This window comes from Xiphophorus hellerii, chromosome 6 (genome assembly GCF_003331165.1).
Source record: "Xiphophorus hellerii strain 12219 chromosome 6, Xiphophorus_hellerii-4.1, whole genome shotgun sequence".
NCBI classification, from domain to species: Eukaryota; Metazoa; Chordata; class Actinopteri; order Cyprinodontiformes; family Poeciliidae; genus Xiphophorus; species Xiphophorus hellerii.
The window spans coordinates 19,140,331-19,163,932 of record NC_045677.1 but is presented as its reverse complement, the minus strand read 5'-3'; the positions used below and the strand labels follow the sequence as shown (position 1 = coordinate 19,163,932).

The 23,602-nt window shown below is 37.9% G+C and overlaps 1 protein-coding gene across 3 annotated transcripts; it reads right to left on the bottom strand.

The window, feature by feature from the left end:
* cables1 (Cdk5 and Abl enzyme substrate 1) lies at positions 1 to 23,314 on the bottom strand. 3 transcript variants are annotated; one of them, XM_032565737.1, is made up of 11 exons: positions 22,914 to 23,314; positions 22,598 to 22,866; positions 12,597 to 12,668; positions 12,415 to 12,507; positions 10,515 to 10,592; positions 6,977 to 7,079; positions 5,119 to 5,275; positions 4,922 to 5,025; positions 3,418 to 3,524; positions 3,055 to 3,262; positions 1 to 1,513 (listed from the first exon to the last, which is right to left on the bottom strand). In XM_032565737.1, the coding sequence occupies exons 1-11, from the start codon at positions 23,172 to 23,174 to the stop codon at positions 1,373 to 1,375; spliced, it is 1,593 nt and encodes a 530-aa protein (XP_032421628.1). In that variant the 5' UTR covers positions 23,175 to 23,314; the 3' UTR covers positions 1 to 1,372. The 3 variants fall into 3 exon arrangements, with proteins under 3 accessions (XP_032421628.1, XP_032421626.1, XP_032421627.1); XM_032565735.1 differs by having other exon boundaries at positions 22,598 to 23,308; XM_032565736.1 differs by lacking the exon at positions 10,515 to 10,592 and having other exon boundaries at positions 22,598 to 23,308.
* Between the last annotated feature and the right edge of the window lie 288 nt (positions 23,315 to 23,602).

Sequence of the window (23,602 nt, the reverse complement as noted above, 5' to 3'; positions counted from 1 at the left end):
TTCGGATTGAACAAGCAAAGAAGTTTTTTATTTACAAACATAAACAGGCTAACCCATGAGTCCTTACTCACAGAGTACTCTGAGTGCATCATACAACAGTCTCTTTGGGCTTGCAGACAGAAAGAAGCATTTTTCTTTTACTTTGAAAACAACACAATCAGTCTTTCTCTTATGAAAATCGCTTTTATGATCACTACACCTTAAAACACCATCTATCTGTATAGCAGCACCAAATAGCAGATTTTAGTTTACACTTCTAATGCAGTGACCTCTCTGGTAGTGCGTGAGACATTTTAAAGACTTATTAAGAACATACCAGTAAAAGTAATTGTTTCACTGCTGGAGTTGATTAAAAAATTATTAAGAAATTGCACATTTTAAAGCAACACATTCAAGTTAAAGCAAATGTTTGATCCGACTTTTCCGCGCTCCCTGCCTGGGCCCTCGTTTTAAACGGATTCCTCACAGAGGTCATCAGTGGGCTAAAAACAAACAGCTCTTTTTGCCTGTAGGAACCCTGGTGTCTTGTTCAAGGACACTTCAGCAGAGAAGATATATTTGCATCGTAACGCTTCCCCGTCGACGTTCGAGCACACCACCGCCAGCCCTGTCTGCTGGTTAATGGCATTTTTAGCACGCGTTAACAGCTCCCGCAACAAAGCACCATAAATGTGCCAGCAATACACTCTAACATAGAGCACAGGAAATCTGACACTGATAAAAGCGTGTCTGGCCTCAGGGAGTCCGTAGCAAACATTTAAGTGGTAGAAAACGATCTGAACGGAAAAGAGGCTGCATCTTCTTTGCCCGTGTACAAATACTAAGAAATGTCCATGCAGATTTCTCTGGCTAGAAAGTGTTCTGACAGGATCAAAGGTCCAATTATATTACACATGTTTAGCTTATTGTTCTTCTGGGTTAGTTCCAGAGATGGGTAAAAAATCTTGTGATATGCCAAGAAGTGCACTTTCATTACAAACACTTGCAAAAAGATGAGTCACTCCCGAGGAATAACAGTCCTGCTAGAAACAGCAGCTTTAAAAAAGGCTTTTGTTTGAAATTGTAATGCTGCTGAAGAGGTAAGACAAGATTTATGAAGAAGCAAAATAATATTAAAAAAAATTTTCTCCTAATCAACAAGAGAAAATTTACTTGAAGTAAAGCAGATGAGATACAAACTGGTAAGAAGTCCATGTAGTGATAGTAAATATGAAAAAATAAAAATAAGAGTCTTTTTGGCGAATCATAGTGAAATGAGAGAATAGAAGGGTTTCATCTGTAGTGGTCACAAGGAGGAGGAGGATGAATCCTAGAAGGTTGGGGGGGCAGATCAGGAGAACCCAGCTGATGTCCTCCTGATGGTTTACCAATGCTAAGAGGTCTGCAGCAGGCGTCTGTAGTGAGGCATGATCTCGTGTTCAGGCAGGTGCAGGTTGAACTCCAGTGCCACCAAGACAGGAAACTCGAACGCTATCAGCTCTCTGCGGTTCACCCGGAATCGCTCCTCCAGTTTCTGCAGAGAGAATTCAGATGAGAGGACACTCAAGTTGTGGATCTCTGCAGCTCCTCCAGTGTTACCATGGCCTTTATGCAGCTTGTCTCATTATTGTTGTCCTTGCCAGTCTGTCAGTTTAGTTGGGGGGGGTTGCAGCTGTGCTCTCTCCAATTTACTATGGACCTATCTACTGTCTTAGATTAAATCTAGATTAAAATCCTACCTGTTTAGAGTTGCTTTTGAAACGCAATCAATGAAACATTAATCAAAGAATGTATGGTGTGTAATGGTGGCAAAATGTAATGTTTCAATTGTTGACTGTGTGTTCTATAACTTTGTATTTTTGTGTTTTTATGATGTAAAGCATTTTGAAATGCATTGCTGCTGAAATGTGCTATACGAATAAAATTTGATTTGTCTTCATGAAGACCATCATGAATCATGAATTTACAAACCTCCTGAGAACTTAACACAACAGCTGGATTCACACAGGTTATAATGCACACAAGAAGGACTCCACGCACTAATTAGGCAATTCTAAAATCAAAGACAAGCTTATTTTTTGTATTTTAATTCCAGAAAGCTGTTAATAACCATTTTTAATAACCATTAAAAGGTTGTATTGAATCAAAATGCAACAACATTGAAAGTTCAGACCCTGGATATGTATAACACATTCTATTAATAGTCTATCCAGTTTTTTTTTTTTCAGCCAACTAACAGAAAAAAAAATCAAATGTATTGTAAAGATGTTATTTGTAAGAATTTTGAAAGCCATTAACTCCACAATTATGTACTACTTTGTGATGGCATGTAACATTGGTTTCTAATCAAAACCCCCAGGGGTTTGGTCCTGCAACTTTAAAGTGTGCCTGAATCCACCAAGTTTACTCAGAGTCCTGCTGATGGCCTAATTATTGGATTCAGTTCTAGGACACCTGCCCTCGATGACTGAAGTTCGGCACCCGTAATCTAGTTAATAAAATAACAAATGTGATAAAGTTCAACAGGGACTTGCATATTAAAAAAATTTCACATGCCAAACTCATCCTTAAAACCTTCTACTTTTAATTCTCGCTGTTTGTGCACTACTTTGCTAGATTTAAATCGCAATTTTAAGGCTTGCAGCAAACAGGTCACTTCTGCTAAGCTGGAGAACGTTCAGAAACACCTTGGCTGACATACATCCGTCAGTATTTTTCCTTAAAATTTTTAAAACCAGATTATGTTTCCGTTCCTTTTCTGCTTGAGCTCTATGAGCAAACATAAGAAAATCCTTACACTTACCACTTTAGACTTATTTCACCAAATAAACCAGTGAGTAATTTTTGCTCTTCCCTCAGCCTCAGCTGTATCTGCCCGTACATGTTAGCTCCTGCTTTAGCTTGCTTTCTCTCATTAACCAGCCTGCAACTGGTGATGCAACTGAATGCACTAAAAAGCCACCTCAGCGGACTTTATGATTATTATGAGAAGACCGAATCTGTCCCTTATTGAAGGACCTCTACATGAGAAACATCAAACATTTGTTTTCTGGTTGTGTGGACGAGAAGACTTACATCGATAAGAAGCTTGACCTCGTGCTTCTTAAGATCACCGCCAATCTTGGCTGCCAGGAGGACGCAGGCTCCAGCGCAGAGTTTGCGGTTTTGTTTGTTCAGCTTGCCTTGAAGAACGAGTTTTTCGAAGTAGACGAAAGCCATGGCCACAGTCGGCTCCTCATACCCGCACTCATCCTGGGCCAGTTTTTTTATCTCTCTTTTCAAGCTGTGAAAAAGTTTAATTTTGAAGTAGAGAAGGGGATAAAAAAGCCAATACTGACTAAGATAAACTAGAAGTAACACATCCTATGCTCATGCTAATTTAACTTCAAATGCAAAAAGAAAAGAAAACTTCAATTCTTGACATTCTCGTTGGTTTACCTCCGTATCTTGCTTAGAGTGAGACGAATGTGGGGGAATTTCTCCTTGAAGGTCTCATTCATGTCCTTCTTCAGGTCAAAGGGCTTGACGTATTCGATGACCGTGGTCTGGAAGGCCAAAGAAAAGAAACTAGAGACAGTGTCACCTAGCGATCTTTGTGGATAACTTAATATGTTCACGTGTGAGTGTTGGATTTCAAGGTCTGATGAAGAATCTCTCTGGAAACTGGCTTTATCCAGGACACTTAAAGGACAATCTGGGACACTGATGTTTTAGTAATGTGAGAGAACCAATGAGCAGTTGATTGTTTCAGTTTGTTGATAAGAACCTTGTTTTATTTCCAGGATTTTTCTAAGTCTTGTCAATGAAACAACAGGTCACAATGGCTGCTAAATCTTTGTTATAATGAACAGTGCTGTGCAAAAGTATCAATACCTCCATCCTTTTTTTCATTTTTACTTTTTGTCACATTACAGTCACAAACTTAGGTATTGGGAATTTTTGTTGTAGACAAACACAATTAATTGCAGAATTAGATAGTTAAAGGAAAATATGCATTTTTAATATACAGTACAGACCAAAAGTTTGGACACACTTTCTCATTGAATTCAATGAGAAAGTGTGTCCAAACTTTTGGTCTGTACTGTATATATATATATATATATATTTACAAATAAGGATTTTGGGTTCCTATAACTTGTGTTGCCTAAAATTGATAAACCACTAGAAATTCTTCAGCAACCATACTTTACACATAACCATAATTTACATATAATTCAGTCCTCCTCTAATCTCTTCTGTTCTTTTTTTTTAAAAATCGTACGTCTATTAAGAACCACAGCCATGCTTTCCGCTGTCTACCAAGTATCCTATGCTCTTGAAACACAGAGAACACTCTTGTTCCATTCCAGTAATAAACACAATAGCCATTGTTGTTGGATGCTGGCTTTTGCTATCGAAGGAAGAGAGTGGCCTTGACTAACATTATAATTATATCAGTCCTTGTTGTTCATTCAGCAAGTCAGAGGAAAAAATTAAGCAAAGCAGGAAAATATAAGGAGGGAGTTTAGTCCTGTAATCCCTTTTCCACAATACAACATCGGGTCTTTTATGAGAAAAACGGAGATGGTCTAGTTTTTAAAGCCGCTAAACAACAGCAGAGATAAAATGTTCTATTTACTGCATTCCATTGGGTGAGAAACAGAATCACTGGCCTTGAGGATTAGAAATTGTCTGAAAATATTCAAAAAAAAAGCTGATACTTTAAATTGTTTTTTAGGAATAAACTGCAGACAAATCTTTCCGGTGTTATTCTTCCTGGTGAAGACGGGGGATGCTGAGCACAAAAGGTCAAAAAATAACTGCAGTGGAATACTGAGGCTACGTGTCGAAGCGGAGACGAGCCTCTTCCTATTTGTTTTGAATGAAAACAACCTTCCCAACCCGCTCAGAGGCTGTTGTTGCTGCTGCTTGTAGTGCCGTGTTAGACTCAGTATCGTCTCACCATGTAAGAGGGAAAGATGAGCACTCTCTTGTGCTTTCCACAGGGCCACTGTGGGTCATCCAGCAGGTTGGGGTCATACTCGCGAAAGTCTCCGAAGTCGTTCCCTGCAGCGAGGACCAACAAACAAAACAACATGAGCTTAAACCTGGAGTTTGCGTGTGAACGGCTTCCTTTAAGAAGAGTCTAAGTTCACTCGCCTGTGTCCAAGCTGCTCTGGTTGCTGTTGGCTCTGCCCAGACTGAGGCTGCGGTGGCTCGCGTTTCGAGACTGAGAGAAGGACGAGGTAGAGTCAATGGTGTTCCTTCGACCGCCCAGAACGTTGGTGGGATACAAGAACTGGGTGTACGAAACAGTCTGCAAATAAAAGAGTGTTTATCTGAATAATAAAATACCAAAAGGGTTCTGAGGTGGAATGCTAAACTCCAGACATCCCAACCTATTTCTATACCAGAGAAATTTGTTTTCAATGCTGCTAGAGAAAAAATAAACATAAAAATAATTAAAATAGATAGGCACAGCAGGATCAAGCTCCCATATTGATACTTTAAGCATGATGTTTTGGGCCCACAAACCTTCTTCAGACTAACAGAAGTGTGCCTGAAATGCCACACATGATAAAATCTTATTTGATGATTTCTACAGTAGATATTTATGATCCACAATCCAGTCCAGTGAATTTTTGAATGTGCATATCGCTTAAATAATATGCAAAATATTTACGCAACATTTTGCACATCACTTTTTGATATACAGTACATACATTTGATATTATGTACATTCATATGCATATGATGCAACATAGTGCAGTATCAAAAAGAATAACAGGTTTATTTAGTTTGTCCTGAAATGTATTCATCCCATTTACAACTGCCTTTACATCAGTATGTCTGGGTAGTTAGTTTATTTATTTAAAATATCTATATGAAACATCCCACAAGCGCATCCATACCATCTAAACTTTTTCACATTTTGTTTATTTACAACCACAAACTGAAATAACGTTTTTTTTTATTTTGTACTTGTGATAGACCAAAGAGAAGGATACATGATTTATTTTAACCAAATAAAATATACATCTGAAGAAGTATTTCAATTATTTGTGATAAGCTCCCCTGAGACAATACTTCAAAGAACTAACTTCAGCAGCAATTACAGCTCTAAGTGCTCTGGGCTTTTGCTCATCTAGAGAAAGAAGATTTCTGCTCATTTTTCTGTAGCAAAATAGCACAAGCTCTTGTGCAATGGAAATCGTCTTAAATGCATTTTTTTAAGTGGTGCCATAGATTCTGAGTTGGATCTAATGCCTGCAGGACATCAAGCTCCTTGAGGACCGGTGTCTCTTTGAAGTCCTTGATCTAAACCTCAGCTGTCGAAGTTTCCCTAAAAGTTTAACTTTTGTCTCAGTCTCAAGTCTTTTACAGCCTCCGACATGTATTCTTCCACTCATCATCCCAAAAACTCAGAGAAGCTTCCTTCACCCTTCTGAAGAAAAGGTAGTTTCACACCATGATGCAGTCAACGTCTAGAGAAACATGGTGGTGATGAGAAGTTTTAGGTTTCCCAACAAATAGTTTATGGAATGAATCTTAAAAAATTAAACTCTGCTCAAACCAAAGACCAAAGCACTTTCTTCCACATGTTTGTTGTGTCTTCTGTATGGCTTGTGCCTAGACTACAAACAGTTCCTGCCAATAAGTCTATCTTTCAACAACGGCTTTGTGTTGAAAGTCATGTTTGTGGAGTGAGCGGCTAATGTTGTCCTGTCAGGTAGATTTTATTAAGAGCAGGCTGAATACAGATGCAAGCTAGAGTGAACATTTTTTAAAAACTATGAATCATTTTCCCTTGCACTTCACAATTTTAAAATACTTTGTGTTGGTCTATAACCCATGATCCCACTAAAATTATTAAGGTTTATGGTTGTAAGGTGACAAAATGTAAAATAAAAAATGTAAGGTGTATGAAAGCTTTTGTACAAATTCAAAATATTGCATACCTTCTAATCCAAGTCAAGAAGACAAGTTTGATCTTCACAGATCTTTGCCAGTTTCTCACCTTTCCATCTGCTCCCAACTCCACTCCCTCCAGTCCAATCACCATTTCCTTGGCACTTACGCCTCCTGACGGGTGACGCTGACGCCCTTCCGCCCTTATGTCCCTAGTGAGCACAAGAGTTTTAGAGCTCCCACCAAACAAATCGTGCTGCAGCTTCGTCCAACCCCCACACTCCCTCCCTCTTGTTTTAGCCCTGCTTCATCTCATCTTCCTCACACACTCATGTTCTGCTTTACACATGAAGACCCGGTATCGATCTGAGCTCATCGGCTGGCCTAGTTTCTGTTAACGGCTCGTGTTTTCAGGAGCTTCTCGGAGCACTCTTAAATAAATTGTGCCCTGGGGAGGCAGGATGGAGGAGAAAACTGAGCCAAACTCTGTCAGCTGCTGCCTCACCCAAGCCTGAGATGCCATACTGATGTGGGAGTGTGTCCCAAAACAGATGGCTGCAGAGCCAAATGTGTGTCAGTGGGGCAACGTGTGGGCAGGTTGAGACTATACACATGCTGAATAAGCTAAATATTTCTGTGAAAAGATTGTGCACAACACACAATACCCGTACCAATGTCTGTAAATACTTGTTTTACGGCCACACGCCAATGGAACAAACATATTTTTTGCTGGGCTTAAAACAATTAACTATTTATAGAAAAGCAACTGCAGTTTTTTCGATAAATATATATTTTTGTCATTTCCAAGTAAGTTGTTCGATTGCAAACTAATAATAAATAGCTTTGTAATTAGGCAATGAATCATTCTTACTTTTAGTATCCAAAGCAAACAAACAACCCATGCCTACAGCCAAATTATTTTTTCTCTAATGTTAAGCACAAATGCACTCTGACAGCCAAAGACACGTGCTAACACTGTCCTGTTTGTCTTGTGACCCCTTATCGTCCCTGGTTCAGTCTTGCTTTCTGTTTAACTCTGTATCCATATGCACACACATAAATCCTGTGTTTTGGCGACACATGGCATCTAGTCAGTCGCAATAAAAACTGTGTTATCAGACAGACAAGCAGGGCAAGGCACAATGCTGACACGTCGCAGGAAAGGAGACCCCAATGCAGCATGGCAGCTTTAACCAAATAATTTAAAAAATGTGGAAAAAAAGATGAATGGATACAAGCAAGAACATTTAAAGGACAAAGACGAAAAATAGAAAAGTTTCTCCTTTGTTATCCTGAGAATGAACGATGAATTAACTGAGAAGGAAATGTTATTCAGCAACATGCATGAATCTCAGGCTTTATGTAATCTGTTTGTTAGTGTTTCAGTTCTTATGTCAAAGCAAGCTTTAAAATAAGTGAAATCACAAGAAAGGTAATAAAAATCTCAAGCTATTAGATATTTCAATAAACACTTTACAAACTATCATATAGAGCGGTCACAACCCCAAGTATAGGAGATTTGAGCTTCTTCAACTTTACCTGTAAGAGCATTTATTGCCAACACCTGAATAAGTTTAAGGCTTTTACATAAGATTACAGTTCCACCACAGCCCACAACCAACAGTACAGCCCAACGACCCAGAGCATAAAAACATGATGCAGAATATGTGGTTTCATACTCCTGTTAAACATAAATATTTGATTCCCCTCAGCTCAACCTAAAACTTGATGTTTATTTACTCGTCATTTTCTTATAAGAACAGATGGACTCTTGCTCTAAGGCGCTCAGTTCAGTTTTGTATGTTGTTCTGCCATCATTTCCCCCAAATGCAGACCGTTACAAGCAATCTATCTCATCTAAGCAGGGGCTTGTAAATTCTGCCAGTACGGGGATGTGGCCAAGTCAATGACTTGGTGAAATGGTCTGGACTTCCTTAGATAGAAAGAAAATTTAAAAAACTACCTTTCGTAGCATTGACATAAAAATGTTTAAATCAAAATGTATAACATGATCTACTAGCAGAAAGGAAATACTAAAATTATATAGCAAAGTAGTCTTACTGCTGTAATTTTATCTATAATTTAATTGACTGTTCATGTAAACAGTTGATTTTGAAATGGTTTTGTTGCTGTAAGAGAAGGAGAAGTTTAGAAGCTCTTTTTCAGCCAACTGATCAACAGTGTGCAGCAAAGTGTTGGGGAGGGGCAGTTCATGTTACCATGCACATATAGCCAGAGACAGCTCTTGCTCTTCCAGCACTGTCTGTCTTTTGACCACAAGAACAGTAGATTTTTGTAACCAGAACTTTAGAACTCTAGTGTATCATGATGAAGTTTACCTGCGACAGCCTAAATAACTATATTTAAAGATATGCTTTTAAGAGGCAATAATTTCAACTGTTTAATAGCTAAAATATTTTTTTTTGACTCAGGCAGGGAGGAAGATACAAGTCCAGTTAGCATAAATATTTTTCTAAACTAGCAAAAATGATGTCAGTACAACAGACTTTTCAAACCCCTAAACTTAATGGATAAATCAATTATTTCAAAATGGCTTTTCTAAGATACATAGATGCAAGCTTAAACAGAAAGGGTGAATAAAATAATCCAATTTATGGTAAGAACTTAATTACAAAATGTGAGAAATACATGCTGATCTTCAGTAGAGCTCTTTTTGGAGTTCATTTGTACCACAACATGAAAGCAAATATTCAGAGAAGATGGGTTAGTGTTAAATGTCAATCAACAATTTCAATTGAGTTGTCTGATTCAATTCTGTTCAGCACAAAACAAGCAGCAGACATCTAACTGAAAACTGCCAATATGCCTCAAAAAGCAGGCAAATGTGAGCACTGACAGAGCATAGGGGGCTTATTAACCTTTGACCCTGCACTGACTGGTTGGCTTAGGGCATTCCACAAATACTCTGAGCCTGTTGTGCTCTGCACTAAACCTCAACATGGAGCTTTTCTTTCTGTGCATTGTATTCTCGGTTGTTTACCTGGCCTGTTTCCCTTTCCACTTCCTCTAAACCGTGTCACCACATGGGGGTCAGAACCAGTTTTGCAATACAGCTGATCTCTATGCAAACCAGGCAGAACCCCTTTATATTGAATTCTAAAAACAGAAATGTGTTAGCTAGAAATCAGCTCTTCTATACAGCGGAGATCTGTAAAATTGGTAGAGAAGAAACAAAAAAGCATGGCTTAGAATTAAGCCAAATAATAATGCAGTATTATTGTTTCAGGCTTAAAAAGACTACATCTAAGAGGAGCAATTACCCCAGGAATGGTAAACAGGATGGACAGCAAAGCCAGCTATGGTAAAAAATTATGTGTGGGGGAGAGGGAAGGATGAGTGTCCACAAGCCACCAGAGCAATTATGACAAAAAGCAACAGAGGCAACAAGCAGAAAAGCTATCTAGTCTATTAATACTTACACATGTATGCACACAATTAAGCCCTTGAAGCCATTTTTCAGCCCACTTTGTATTTATGACACCATCATAATAAAAAAATGCATCGGCCAAAATCAAGCTTTGAAGGGAGAGCATGTCGACAAAGGAGAAATATGGGCGGAATAAAGGAAAGAGGGAGCACAGGGTGGGCGGAGTCATAAAAAGTACGGCATGCCGTCTGATACATACCCTGCTTGGCTACAATCTTGATAGGGCAGGACAGAAAATACACTATAGAAGGATCTTCTGCCACTGATAAGGACTATCCTATGAGAAAGAAAATGGTGAACAAGCTAATGAGCATCTATCTGGTGAAGATCCACTGGTTGAAGTTGGAGAGAGATGACAGGTAAAACATCAGAGTAAAGAGAAGATTGGAAACCTTCATTGCGAAACTTTGGTATGTGGCATGTGCAAAAGCTTTGCATCACTACTAGTTCTCAATATTTCACTTCTAATGAGAAATAATACAGAATACTTTACTGTTCTACAGTAATCAAGAAATCTTCAGACCCAATGAGCCAGATGAAAAAAAATGGTTTCTTGAAAGCAAGTCCCCATACCTGACACAGTCAGAGAAATGTTGTTATTAAGTTTCTTGAAACATAATTCCAAAACAAAAGGTTCATAAAATCAAAAAGTTAGCTACTGCTGAGTGTATGCAATACAGAAAATGTCAAAGACATTTTAACCAAGCTGTTCTATGACTATACCTGAAAATGCTACAGACTCAAAAACAGAGATTATGCTATTTTGGAAAAAATAACACTATTCCTACCCCAACACTGAGCTTTTAACAGCATGATGTGGCATATTCTGAAATCTCTTCCAAAATATACTTTATACAATGGGTGTCTTTAAGCGCTGTCATGAAGAATTTGATGCCTATTGGTTCCTAGGTGCGTCTCATTCCAATCCCAAGTATTGAAACAGCGTCCCATCTGAATGATCCAAGCTGAATTGGACAACTTTTTTCCCCCATAATAAATAAAATCAATGTTTTAAAACAGCTTTACATTTACTCAAGTTATCTTCTTCTGATATTAAAAGCTGAAACATATAAGAGAGAAAAACGTAAAAACAAAACACTTTAAATGGAAGAAAATGCTTTTTAACTACATTGTATGAAAGTAATAGATGGTTTAAATAAACAGCATTTCCTTGAAAATTGTCAGACATGAGGACTGTAACAAAAATAAATGAGAAAAAAAAGAGAAAACATCTTCAGAGAAGCTAAATTGTTGCCTTAAAGACTTTATATCGTAAGTCAGTAATTAGAAAGAAACATGATGCATTTTTCCAATGACTTATTGTTCCCATTAAAGCTGACCAAGATTTTTAAAAACATGTTAAATGCTTACTTCAAGAATTTCTTCTCATAGACATAAGGTCAGTCTATCAAATAAAATCCAGTCCGTAAACAACACCAGTTCCAAGTTGCCAACTTCTTTAGCACATTAATTAATACTATGCATATGAGGGCAAGAATGAGTTCATCTTTAAAAATATAATCAATGTCACCATCTTTTCTAACAAGCTGTGGACAAAATTGCTCCCTTTGTATAAGCCAAATGTTCAATAATGCTCTAAAATAGAACATAAACTTATACCTATTTGGATGAAAGACCAGCATTCAACTAGATCTCACATCTTCATGAGACGACCTGACCAGCAATAAAATACTGAAAGTCTCTGAAATAGTACGACTGAGTGTGTATTCAGTAATCGTTTGAAGATCAGCAGAATTTGTTTGACGTGAAGGATTTCTGTGCTGCAAACATGCTTAAGAGAACTGTGATACCAATATGAGATTCGGCATTCAGCAGTGAGACAGATTGCGTGATTTAAAAGAAAACTCAACAGTGATCAAATAAAGATTTTTTTTAAAAAGTTCATTGGATTACATAAATGAACAACCGGATGGGATTTCCAGTTTTGTTTGATTAAGAGTTAGAGCACCATGCTGTGAATGGACCGGGCCTGTAATGTGAGAAAAAAAACCAAGCTGCACTTCATTGACTGGGGCAGCCTGCCATCATTCAGTGAGAACTCTGCATTGACTGGAGGACGCCTCTGTTTGACTTCATACCTTCCATTGTGTATATCGTGTTGCCGCATGTTCTTTATGAAGTGGATCTTCTTGAAGCTCTTTGGTCGGGGTGAACCCGATAGGGTTCGACATCTAAAATGCAAAACAAACATAACAGTCGAATAGGAAAAGAAAAAGCGGAAGGCATTTCTCGAATTAATGTGGGGGACTTTTGCTTGTACCTGCGTAAAGGAGCATTTTCCTCAATGTCTTCTAGAGTTTCTAACGAAGAGCGCTGAGAGATGAGTCTCCTCCTGTGAAAACAGGCAGAAGAACGCAACCTTTAACTTAAGAGGATGTGAATTAAATTCCCCCCATGGTATTAACACAAAACAAAGTTTGATTTTGTGGAATAGCTCCAGCAAAATGACTACAAATATGACACAACTGACACAGCAAATAAACTTAACTGATGGTCAAACATTGTCGAATGCACCATAACATATTTTAGAAGCTAAAGAAGCAATAAGGAGCTAACTCATTAAGAAACAAAAACATTCTCAAAACATCGGTTGTCGGCAAGAAGCAACCTTTTCAAGAAAACCTTGTTGAGCTAGAAATAATACTTTTATTTTTCAGTAGCTAGATTTTCAACTTACAATCTGGGACCTATGTCTGCCCTGAAACCAAAGAAGAAAAACTGTCACAATGTTCAAATATTTGTTTATTTATTAATGTTGTTAACATAACATTCACCAAATAATTACAAATTATAAATCATGCATCTCAAACTCAGATATGAGTTTTTACATTTCTTCTCATTTTTCCAACAAAAACCAAAACACGGGGACATTTGAAAACATACATTTAATAAATTAGAATAAGTTCCAAAGAATCTAATTAAAAGATTAAAACTAACTCTTAAAAAGAACAAAGGGAAATGAGTTGCTGAAAAAAATTATTTTCTAATAACAATCTAATATGTTGAACATGATTGTACATAACACTTGGCACTAATAAATGCATATTGACATGTGATGGTAGTTTTATGTTCAAATAAGGCTCCACAATATAAAGAAAACAAATGATTGTTAGAAACACAACACAATATTAATTATGATTATCAAATGTTCTTCCTCCTTCTTGTTTTCCCAACATCACATTTTCTCCATCACTCTTTATGAGCAGAAGTATTTTTGTTGACAGAATCTAAGCATCAAATTTCTGCATTAAGGAGAAACAAGCCAATTATTACCAAATGATCATAAATATGAAATGACAGCAAAATGGATGTTTTGATAAAAGTGACATTTAGAAATATTGTAAAAATTAAACTAAAAACAAAGCAAAGTCAATATTACTGAATTCCTGGCCAGTTTCAGGTAGAACTATAACCAGGCTAATTGCCTTTAATTGTTTGCTGTTAGTAGAAAGAGATCTTTCTCTTTCTGTTAAAAAGTCATAATTTTGACTAAACGCTCTCACATAAAAAGGTAAAAGATAAATAATGACTGTTGATTAATACACACACTATCATGTCTACCATCTGTTACATCAACACAGAATGCTTTTGTGGTCAGTAATCTCCTCAGTCTCATAAAGAGCACATAGTATTTCCCAGGATCAGAGCTGCTAAGAGGATAACGAGCTGGCTCCACGAGCCTTTTGTGTAACACATTTGGTCACAGATGGCCTTTATTTCACACTTTAGCTGCTTGACTAAATTCTGCTGCCACAACGCTTTTAGTATGTGATCAGCTGCCAGTTTCAGAAAATAAAACCCACATGTGAAAGCTGAGTATCCCAAAGCAGTTCCAAAATTAGGTTATAATTGCATGATTAGCGTCACAGAAACAATGCTGTCTAACACTTTAGTCTGACTCAAAAGTTTTACAACCCCCCAAAATTTAAACAGTGAGAAGTTAACCCATTAGTGATCTAAAGAACTGGAATACTACATTTTTCTTCTGACTTCGGTTAGAAAAACAGGGTGGAACCGATGCTGTCTGTAAAGTCAAATGTGAAATAGTGGAGCAGAAATGAATAAATGTGTAAGATAAATGTGTTTGATGGTATCCAGAGCTAAGAAAAAAACAAAATACAAACCGTCAATCTCTGACAAATAAAAAAAAATGCCTGGGACAATAATCTAAGTTTAAATAACTAGAAAGAATTGAAGAGATATCCACTGGGGCTCTGCTTATGCGTCATAAAAGAGGGCCTGGCCTGACCTCTGACCCAGGGTTGAAGGAGAGAGTTCATGTGATTTATGGCCAGTATTTAATCATCCTCCTCTCAGACAAGAACAGGCAAAGTAATGATCCATGGCTGCAGCCTTCCTCGAGGGGCATGCTTTCTTTCACTGAGTCACTTTAATTGTGGAATTGCCTAATCTTCCAAAAAGTCACTTGAGCCATTTTAAATTATCCCTGGCTTGATATTTTGCAATGCATTTGTAACTAAACAGTGACATTTTCTCAATTGCTACACAGTTTGTTGTTTTGGTGTTTTAACCTTTATCATTTTATTCCTGCAGTCTCAGGATTAAGCACATGTGGGTTTGCTTAATCAATGTAAGATTAAGCAAATGTTTCTTCTAAGAAAATTTTGCAATATCTGTTGCATGCACAAAATGCTAATTTTGTCCTCATTTGACTAACTGGTTTGTTGCTCTCAGTATCACAGAGACAAGAAAAGATAGGTGAATTTCCCATATAAAAGTTTACTGTCAAACTAACATGACATTGGTTGGTTTTTAAACAATATTGTTGAATATCTGCAAAAGACCCTTGTAGATCGATTACAGGTTACAATATGCTTTTTCAGCTTTCTTACTGGGTAACTTTTGACAGACTGAAATAGTCTTTAATATTACATTAAATCAGATTGGAATGCCTGATTGGATTTAATCTGTCTGTATGTTTGCACTGTAGTTATATAAATATGATATATTGTATATTTCTGTGTAATCAGAAATGAATTCACTCGGTTTCTCATGTAAATTGCTTTGAAATTCAGTGTTATATAGATAAACTTAATTGTAAAGCTAGTTGGTGTGCGAGTTACTTTAGTTGAAATAGTTATCTTTCTGAATTTTAAATATGCAGACTTTAAGCATGTACACATGGCTATTATATTCTAAAGTAATATTGGACTGGGGACTCTGCAAATGTCTTATCCTTAAGTGACAAAAACCAATCTTGATAGGAAATGGTTACAACAAATAGTCTCTTCATGTGAGACATTTTGTCCACTTCCAACTCAAATCTCTATAAATAGAAAACTTTGAAAAGCTATTTACTAGCAAGCCGACCATGATGTTTCCTGTTTGCTTTGTCACAACTCCAGCTTTCATATTTGAACTCTGATCCAACCACTGTGGATGAACAGCTGCTGTTCCTAGTGCAAAAGATGTTTTCTTGGCCAGCACAAATCCTGGAGACAAAAACAACAGTATGGCCACTCATTCATTCTCAACACAACTCTAAGAGCAAGGGTCAGAACAATCAGTGTCTAGTCCTTCAGTTAGACATTAACTGGTTTGAGTATGGCGCTTTGAAAATGGCTTGTAGCCTCCAGTCTCTTTTAAACAGTCCCTGTTATTGTTGCCTAAGGTAATTTTGTCCAGGCATGACCTCAATTTATGCAGCAGTTACATCAATTCTGCTATGAATGCAATGAAATTATCTTGTAATAAAATGTGCATAAAAGGGATTTCCAATCCTGCTCAGTGGTGAGCAGGAGGTGAGCATAGAGTTATAAAACAACAGAGGGCTGGAAGTGGAGATTAGAAGGTTTTACACGTACGACCTGTTGGCAGCTTGCCACAGGACATGGTCTTCCATTTTGCAACAGAGTAAAAGTAAATGTTAAGGTCTGGATTTATTCACACATAGAAGGCCATGCCAAGGGGGAAGAGGGGACTTGATTATCTGATGAGAGGACAAAAAAAAAAATCCAGGGGAGCTGAGCCTCTCTGATCCTCGAAAGGACCGGAACAAATGGGATACATGAGGCAACTTAAAAAATAATTGGGCATAAAAGACGATAAAGAAAGTTCATAGCAGTCTTATAAACATTCACAACTGAAACTGTTAGTTTCTAATTGGCAAACATAGCAAGTGCATATGTGAGGACAAAAAAACAAAACAAAAAAAAAGCTGAATGCAGTGGCAATGTGTGATTGCTTTGAGATAAATGGATATACTCAGATAAAAAAAGCACTGACATGAATAATGGTTCTAGCTTTACTAAAACCATTATTTAAAAATAACGGAAGAAAAATGTATTCTGCAAAATGTATGCTTTAAAATTCTCTTTTAGTGTTTTTAAATAGAGGCCAACAAACATAACCTTTGGACTGAAAAAGGACTATTATGTCTTGATTGACATTTATTCCTTTCATTTGAAAAGAATGTTATCAGAGTTTTTTATTATCTTAACCACTAAATAAAAAACCTTCATCAAAGTATAATTTTTTAAATGTTGATGGTAATGTTAAAAAAAATCTTGATATCTGGGAAAATTTGAAAAAATAGATCATTTTTGTGAGTAGGACCACATATGACCAATATTTTGGATCCACAAAAGTCATCTATGCATTGATGTTTATGCATAAAAAACATGAAAATAACAACAAATCATCGATTATCCATCTTAAAAAAACGGCTCCAATTTTTACATGAAGTTCTGTGGAGAAGTGGAGGGGATTTTCTTGGTTGTGAGGCATGTTCTTCAAATCACTTAAGAGTTTTATTTGAAATTCACACCATGTGAAGGGGAAGCATTTTTTCCTACATTTTGCTGAATAAATTATTGATGTGTTGTTGATGGTCTGGCGACAATAAGAACTTGTTTACAAGATGTGTAGAATGTTGGAACTCAGATAAACAGTAGAGTGGCAGGAAAAAGTTGCATGTGATGGAAAAATGAAACTGATATATAAAATAGTAAAATATGTCAAAAAATTAAATCACTTAGTAATTGTTTTTGATCTGTTTAAAGTGCGAATTGTGCTTCCGCATAAACTTATGGAGAAGTAGTTAACTTTCTAAGTGAACAGCATCTCTGAATGATCTGAAATTATTTTTTTATGAAAAGAACATTTTAAGAATGTAAAAAAACTTATAAAGTTTTATTTAATAAGAGGAATATTGTAAAAGCTAAATGGTTCAAAAAGAACAAACTATGAGAAATGAATTAGTGATAAAAAAAAAAAACTACAATAATTCCCACATTCCAAAAACATTGTTTATAGTTAAACACATGCTGGACCTTGTTACACTGTCTCATATTCAGCTCCTTGTGGACTGTCTGACCATATGTTTCACAGCCCAGACATTACAAGACTCTCTGAAGGAAAATAAAGCCTTCTTATATAACTCTGTGATTATGCCAACCATGACCTCACCACACAACAATCGACCTCATAACCAAAGATATGTGACCTAATCACACAAAACATGAGCGGACTATTATGTTGGCTCATACTCCCTTGTTTCCAGCCAGTTTATTAAATCACTGAAAGTACAAGTGTCTGCATTACTTCTGTTTGGTGTGAACAAAATTAAAACAGGATGTGAGAAGCTTTTGTTTGACTGTGATGGAGGAGGAAAAGACAAATAGCGATAATTGTTCTACACCTCCAGCTTCAGCACCAGATGGGGAATGGGGTGCTATATTTAAAGCTCGGCTCTTGGTGCACTGATTTATGATGAATATATACTGAAGAGTGCAAAGAACCTAAAGTTAATTATCATATTTCCACATTAGATTCTGAGGGTTTGAAGAAGCCCCTGGCCTCTAGGTGAATCTATTCTGGAGACACATCAGAGCCTCTGCGACTTCCTGAATGGGAGCAGGACTCGAGGCCAAAATCTCTAAAGGGAGAGTGTGTCTCTAATTCCTCAGAGAGAGGAAGTGGAGAGCAGAAAATACAGAGCCAGGCTGCTTCTCAGAAAGCATGGGCATCCTGCCTCTCCCAGCCAGGGACCTCTCGTACATGTTTCCACCAGCTGCCCAGGGAAAAACAAACCCGGCACTGTGTGGAGAGCGCTCGTCTGTTCACGCACCCGTAGAACGTGGTCGAACTCCCACAGCAGGTTATTCATTTCTTGGCATTAGAATTCCTTTTATGCGAATGTCCTTCAAAAGCAGGACACAGTCAGAGTTTAGCAACTATATACTGAATTTATTAATGGAGCAACTGAGGTTGTTGCGGGATGAGAGTTCTAGGGTTGCTCAATAACGGCAAAATGCAGGTCTCCATTAAGAATATCTTGTCTCTAAAAATTCTACTTGAATTTTTTTTAAAGTAAGCATAAATTTAGTAAGGTGTAGGGGTCATAATGGACACTGGGAAATATTTTATAGGCTACATAGGCAACTGTCAATCCTGAGATTTCATGGTAAGGCATTTAGTTTTAATTTGCTTTTTTAATCTTTGTTTTAATAGATATTTAATGTTCAAATTCAAATAGTGTAGTTCTCGTAAAAAGCTTACTAGTTGTCTTTTACCAATCTATAAAAGTATTACCAGCAATTTTGTCAAGGTGATTTCACTTTAAAAAAATGATGTGGTCACTACAAAGTTCAAAGGCAGGTGCAACTGCAATAACCGTAAATTCTGTATTCTTTGAAGGAGGTAGAGCTTCAGTCTGGTTTACAATCCATTGTTGATCATTTCATAACGCTATGAAATTACTTAAAGCTTCAGTGTGTAATGTTTAGAAAAATATATTTTTAAAATATTTGTTAAAACTGTCACTGTTGTACCGTCACTACTTTGTGATAGTACAACATGAGACAAATGATATGTGAAAAAAAAAGCCATATGCAGAAATGCACCGCTCCAGGTAAAAAACAACCAATCATGCCAGGAGGAAGGTCTTAAGGCCATCAACCACACACATGTATATGCTGCTCCTCAATGTGCCAATGTGTGTGTGTGTGCTTTGTTGCCTTGTAATTGTCTGGTGACCAGATGTACATCAAAAGATAGGGAGCCCCCCTGCTAGGACAAGTGGGAATTGGAGGATGAATGGATGGAGACATTCAACAACCTTATTGAATGCAACTTTTTTCCTAACATCATGTGTGTCCTCCTGTGTGTTTTAGTTATATCACTGGACACCTGATTACATTGACTCTGCAACATTAGCTGTCAGTGAAAAAAGAAGCCTGTCTATGACGCACCAGTTTAAATCAGGCGGACATCTATAAGATATAGGGCAGAGGTTTTAGAGGAGCAATATTTAAGAACACAGATTTAAAGATATTTGTGTAGTTATTATTGTAGTATTAATAACTTAACTGTAAGCTTCTTTTAGAATATGCACAAATGTAATTTTCTCCCTGCATCTTCTCACCTTATTTCAAATGGTGTGAATTTATTTCAATATTATCATTCATCTTACTTGATTGCATATATTCATTATGTATGAAGAACGATTGTGTCCAGACAATATAAATGGGTTTAATTTCAGCTTCTTGCACTGATTTGTAAAAATAGATTCATGCAGAGTGGTACTTTGGTGAGAATCTCAGCCCACATCAAAATCTGAAAGAGAGTTTTCCCCTCCTCACCATTTGCACAAGCCACTAAAAATGTATAAAAGCAAAAATTATGTCAAAAAAAGTAACACTAGACTTTGGCAGCGTCTGTCCTCCACAGTTCTCTGCACAAAAATTATGACAATGTAAAGACTGCAAGCTGAAAGACTATTCTCATTCAAAGTCATCTTTTGACAGCGATTTATTTCATGAGTGTTTGTTTCCTCATAGCCAGCACTTCCCGAGTCAGAACAACTGAAGAACATTTAGGTATTTAGAGTTTTAAGCATATTTTCCCCTCACACTACAGCCTGATAGTTTGTGTAACTTCCACTCTGCCAAGAAGGGGAAATAACAGTTTACTGAGTGTTTCACCATGAATCAGAGCTTCCTCAAGAAGTGTGGCAGAGACACCAGAGGGTGGAGAGGATTTAGCCAGATGGGTGGGGTAGAGATTTGACCGGAGGGGCTCTGAATGGAAAAAAACTGAGGAGAAAGGAGCTGAAAGCAGGTTGAGAGTCATTAGAGGACTGACATCTGTCTTGCTTCTATGGTCAGCCAAGGCCCTCCCTCAATCTGTCCTCGCCGCTCCCACACAAACATAAAGTAGACAAAAGGGGGCAAATAAGAGAGGCGCATGAAACGACTAGCCCCTGCTACACGTGGAGTCGGACAAGGGTGTAGAGTTACAGGATGTTTACGTCACACAGAGCAAAAAGCAAGTGTGTGCTAAGCTGTAAAAGTCAGTTCCATAAAAAGAAAATCACACTGAAAAAAAAAGATGCACAGAAAGCAAAAGTGAACAAAATAAAACTGAAACCAGCTGATTCCCTGTGGAGCCAGTGAAGCTTGGTGAGTCATGGCCATGATAGCACCTACATGGAGTGCGGATGAACTCTCCTCCTGCTGTGCTTTGTTGTGTTCAAGCCAAGTGTGTTGCCTGGAACTGAGTGCAACTTTTCGAAGCGGCTGACTATACCAAATTTTCAGGGCAACAGGTCAGAATGTTCGTTCATTCATGTGGAAAAGCAGGAAATGAAACAAGAATTGCTGAAAATTCCCTGGGTTTGTTACGGTTTCAAATGATCCTGTCAGAAGACATTGTAATTTGGTTACAAAAGAGCCAACTTTAAATGTAAACCGATGAAATAAAACATTTCTTTTTTACTACTTTTCTTAACCCCAAAGGTACTTGATGTCTCTTTGTTATGAGTTTTCTGTGTTTTCAATTTGTCACAGAAGGCAGACATCAGGTTTGTGAATGAAACCATACCTCACTAGTACGTGTCTGTTTATGAGCATGGAAGTTAGTGAGATCTGAGATATTTGGATATTTTTGTTGGAGTCCTTTTTTGTGAATGCTTACGCAATACAAGTCGTTTATCGGCATTTTATTTCTTAACTTTAACTTATCAAGAGAAATTCTTTAATTCAGTCAAGAATTAACTGGAGCACAAAGGACAGCTGCAGACCTGCTGATTGATAAATACATAGTGCAGATGGGACAACCACAACTAAATTATGCTCATAAAAGTCTTATATACTGAAAATATTACTTAAAATAAATTAATAATACATTATTAGAGAAATTGTATGCTTTGGTGTGGACAATCGTAGAAATGACAGCTGATGTGACAACTGTCCAGATAATAATCACAAACACCCACCACCTGAATATTAAACCACAAGTGGTTATTGCTAAATAAATTGACTGTCCACATACTGCTTTATTCAAGAAATGTAAAATTAAATGGAAGGGAAAAAGTGTGGTACAAAAGCTCAAAAGCAACATGGATAATCACAACCTGGACATGATTGTGAAGCAAAGCACATTCAACAGTTTGGGGAAGATTCACAAGGCTTGGACTGCAGCTGCAGTACAGTCCTTCAGTGGCCCTACTGGACCTGTAATAATTTTTATATCTACTGTGTCACTTAAACGTTCAGTGTATGTGTTATTACTTTTATTTATTTTTTTGCTCTAACACATGAAAATATTTGTTTTGATGAAAGTTTTGAAAATTTTGCAAATAAATTGTGTTTTTACCATCAAGCAGATGTGATGGTAACATCAAGGCAGGCAGAGTGATTGTCTAAGCGGGACCCCGAAAAAATAGAATTCTGCTTTGGAAACCTTGGGAACACTTGTGCCTTTTTGCACGTGTGAGTATTACAGGTTGGAAACATCATTCAGTAAAAATGATCGAGAAACTTTTCACAGACATATTATCAGACAGGTTGCAGTGCATTTTGCGAAACACCGCAGAATTGTAAATGAGAATATTACATAAGATGACTTCAGTTGTCCAGCAAGGAGGAAATTTACTAAAAAAATAACATATTTGTTATAGAAAAACTTGCACGAGTGACCTGAACTGAATTGAGACAAATGTAATGTCAAAAACATGCAAAAGTGATGCTATGGTAGATGGTGATTTTAACTGGATCACTATGTTAATTTTGTACCCATGCAACCTTGAGCCACTCTCGGAAAGCATGCAATGGGACAATGCATTCATGCAAAGGCACTTAAGAAGTTAGAAACACCAGTTGCTTTGCTTAAAATTATTACAAACACTTGAGATGTGAGAATGCAGAATATTAAGTATTAAGCTAAAAAAAATTACCAGGCGTGTTGCAGGGCATGTCTCCACACGCCACTCAGTGAAGAAAAGCCACTATTTACATTTACCTTGACCTCTGCTGCTCTATCTGTCCGCCCTCCAGGCTGAAGCTCGGGGAGAACTGCCTGGAGTAGGCGGCAGGAAGGATTCCCTGAGTGTAAGTCTGCAGCCTCCCTCTGGTTGCCACTGGGACCGCGGAGAAAGGCGAGTTGAACGTGGAGGGCATAAAAGCGTCGCCCTCCGTGTCTGCAGCCGCCGGGGCAGCGGCGGAACCCATCCCACAGCTGCCCCAGCTGGCGAGCCGAGCCTGGGTTGCTAAAGCGAGCGCCTGGGTGGCCTGTGGTCGCTGCAGCGGCAGCCGCAGATGCAGCTGCAAGCCTCGGCGGTGCCAGCAGCGCCGTGCGCCCCGAAGCGCTCCAGAGAAACCAGGCTCTGTCTAGTCCGTGCTTCCAGCGAGTTATCCTCCTGGTTCTGATCGTCTGCATCGTCTTGCACGGGTCGGCCGTCTAAAGAAATGTTGCTGAGAAAGGACAGCGCTGCTTGCCTCCTCCTTGGGTCTATGCGTTTCCGTGTATGCTCAATACTGGGGTGCTTTATCTGCTGAAGCGTGGCTGTGGATGTGTTGCTGCTGGTGGCAGCCGCCATGGTCCGCTCCCGGCAATCAGCGTGTCGATCTTACCTTGTGGACATGGATATTGTTCTGATCGTGTTTGTGTGGTGAATGGAGGAGCCAGTCTTTTAAGTACATGCGTTTAACTGGGTGAAAACAGGGAGGTCACGTGTGTGCAGTATTGTGGCAGCACAGGGAAAATCTGGACCAATGAGCTTTGAGGAAGTCCAGTTTTTTTTTCTTTCTCTCTATTTTTTTTTTTTTTTTACCTTTTCCTGACTGCTGAAGCTTCTCTGTTCTCCGACAGAGCATACCAAAATTACATAAACTTTATCAGGATATTTCCAAGCATGGATAAGATAGATAGATTTTTCTGCCTCGTTAACATTTTAGCTCCACTCATTTAAACAATAAATCTTAAACACAAATGTGATCAAACTTTCTTTTTCTTTCACTCAGGCTT

Bases quoted from the DNA above. Each gene is read 5' to 3' on its own strand.
- cables1 (XM_032565737.1), bottom strand. From the start codon at position 23,174: ATGGCGGCTGCCACCAGCAGCAACACATCCACAGCCACGCTTCAGCAG. The intron at 22,867-22,913 runs GCCGAGGCTTGC...CAGCGACCACAG, and splicing joins CGCACGGCGCTGCTGGCACC to GCCACCCAGGCGCTCGCTTT. The intron at 3,525-4,921 runs GTGAGACGATAC...TTGGCCTTCCAG, and splicing joins TCATCTTTCCCTCTTACATG to ACCACGGTCATCGAATACGT.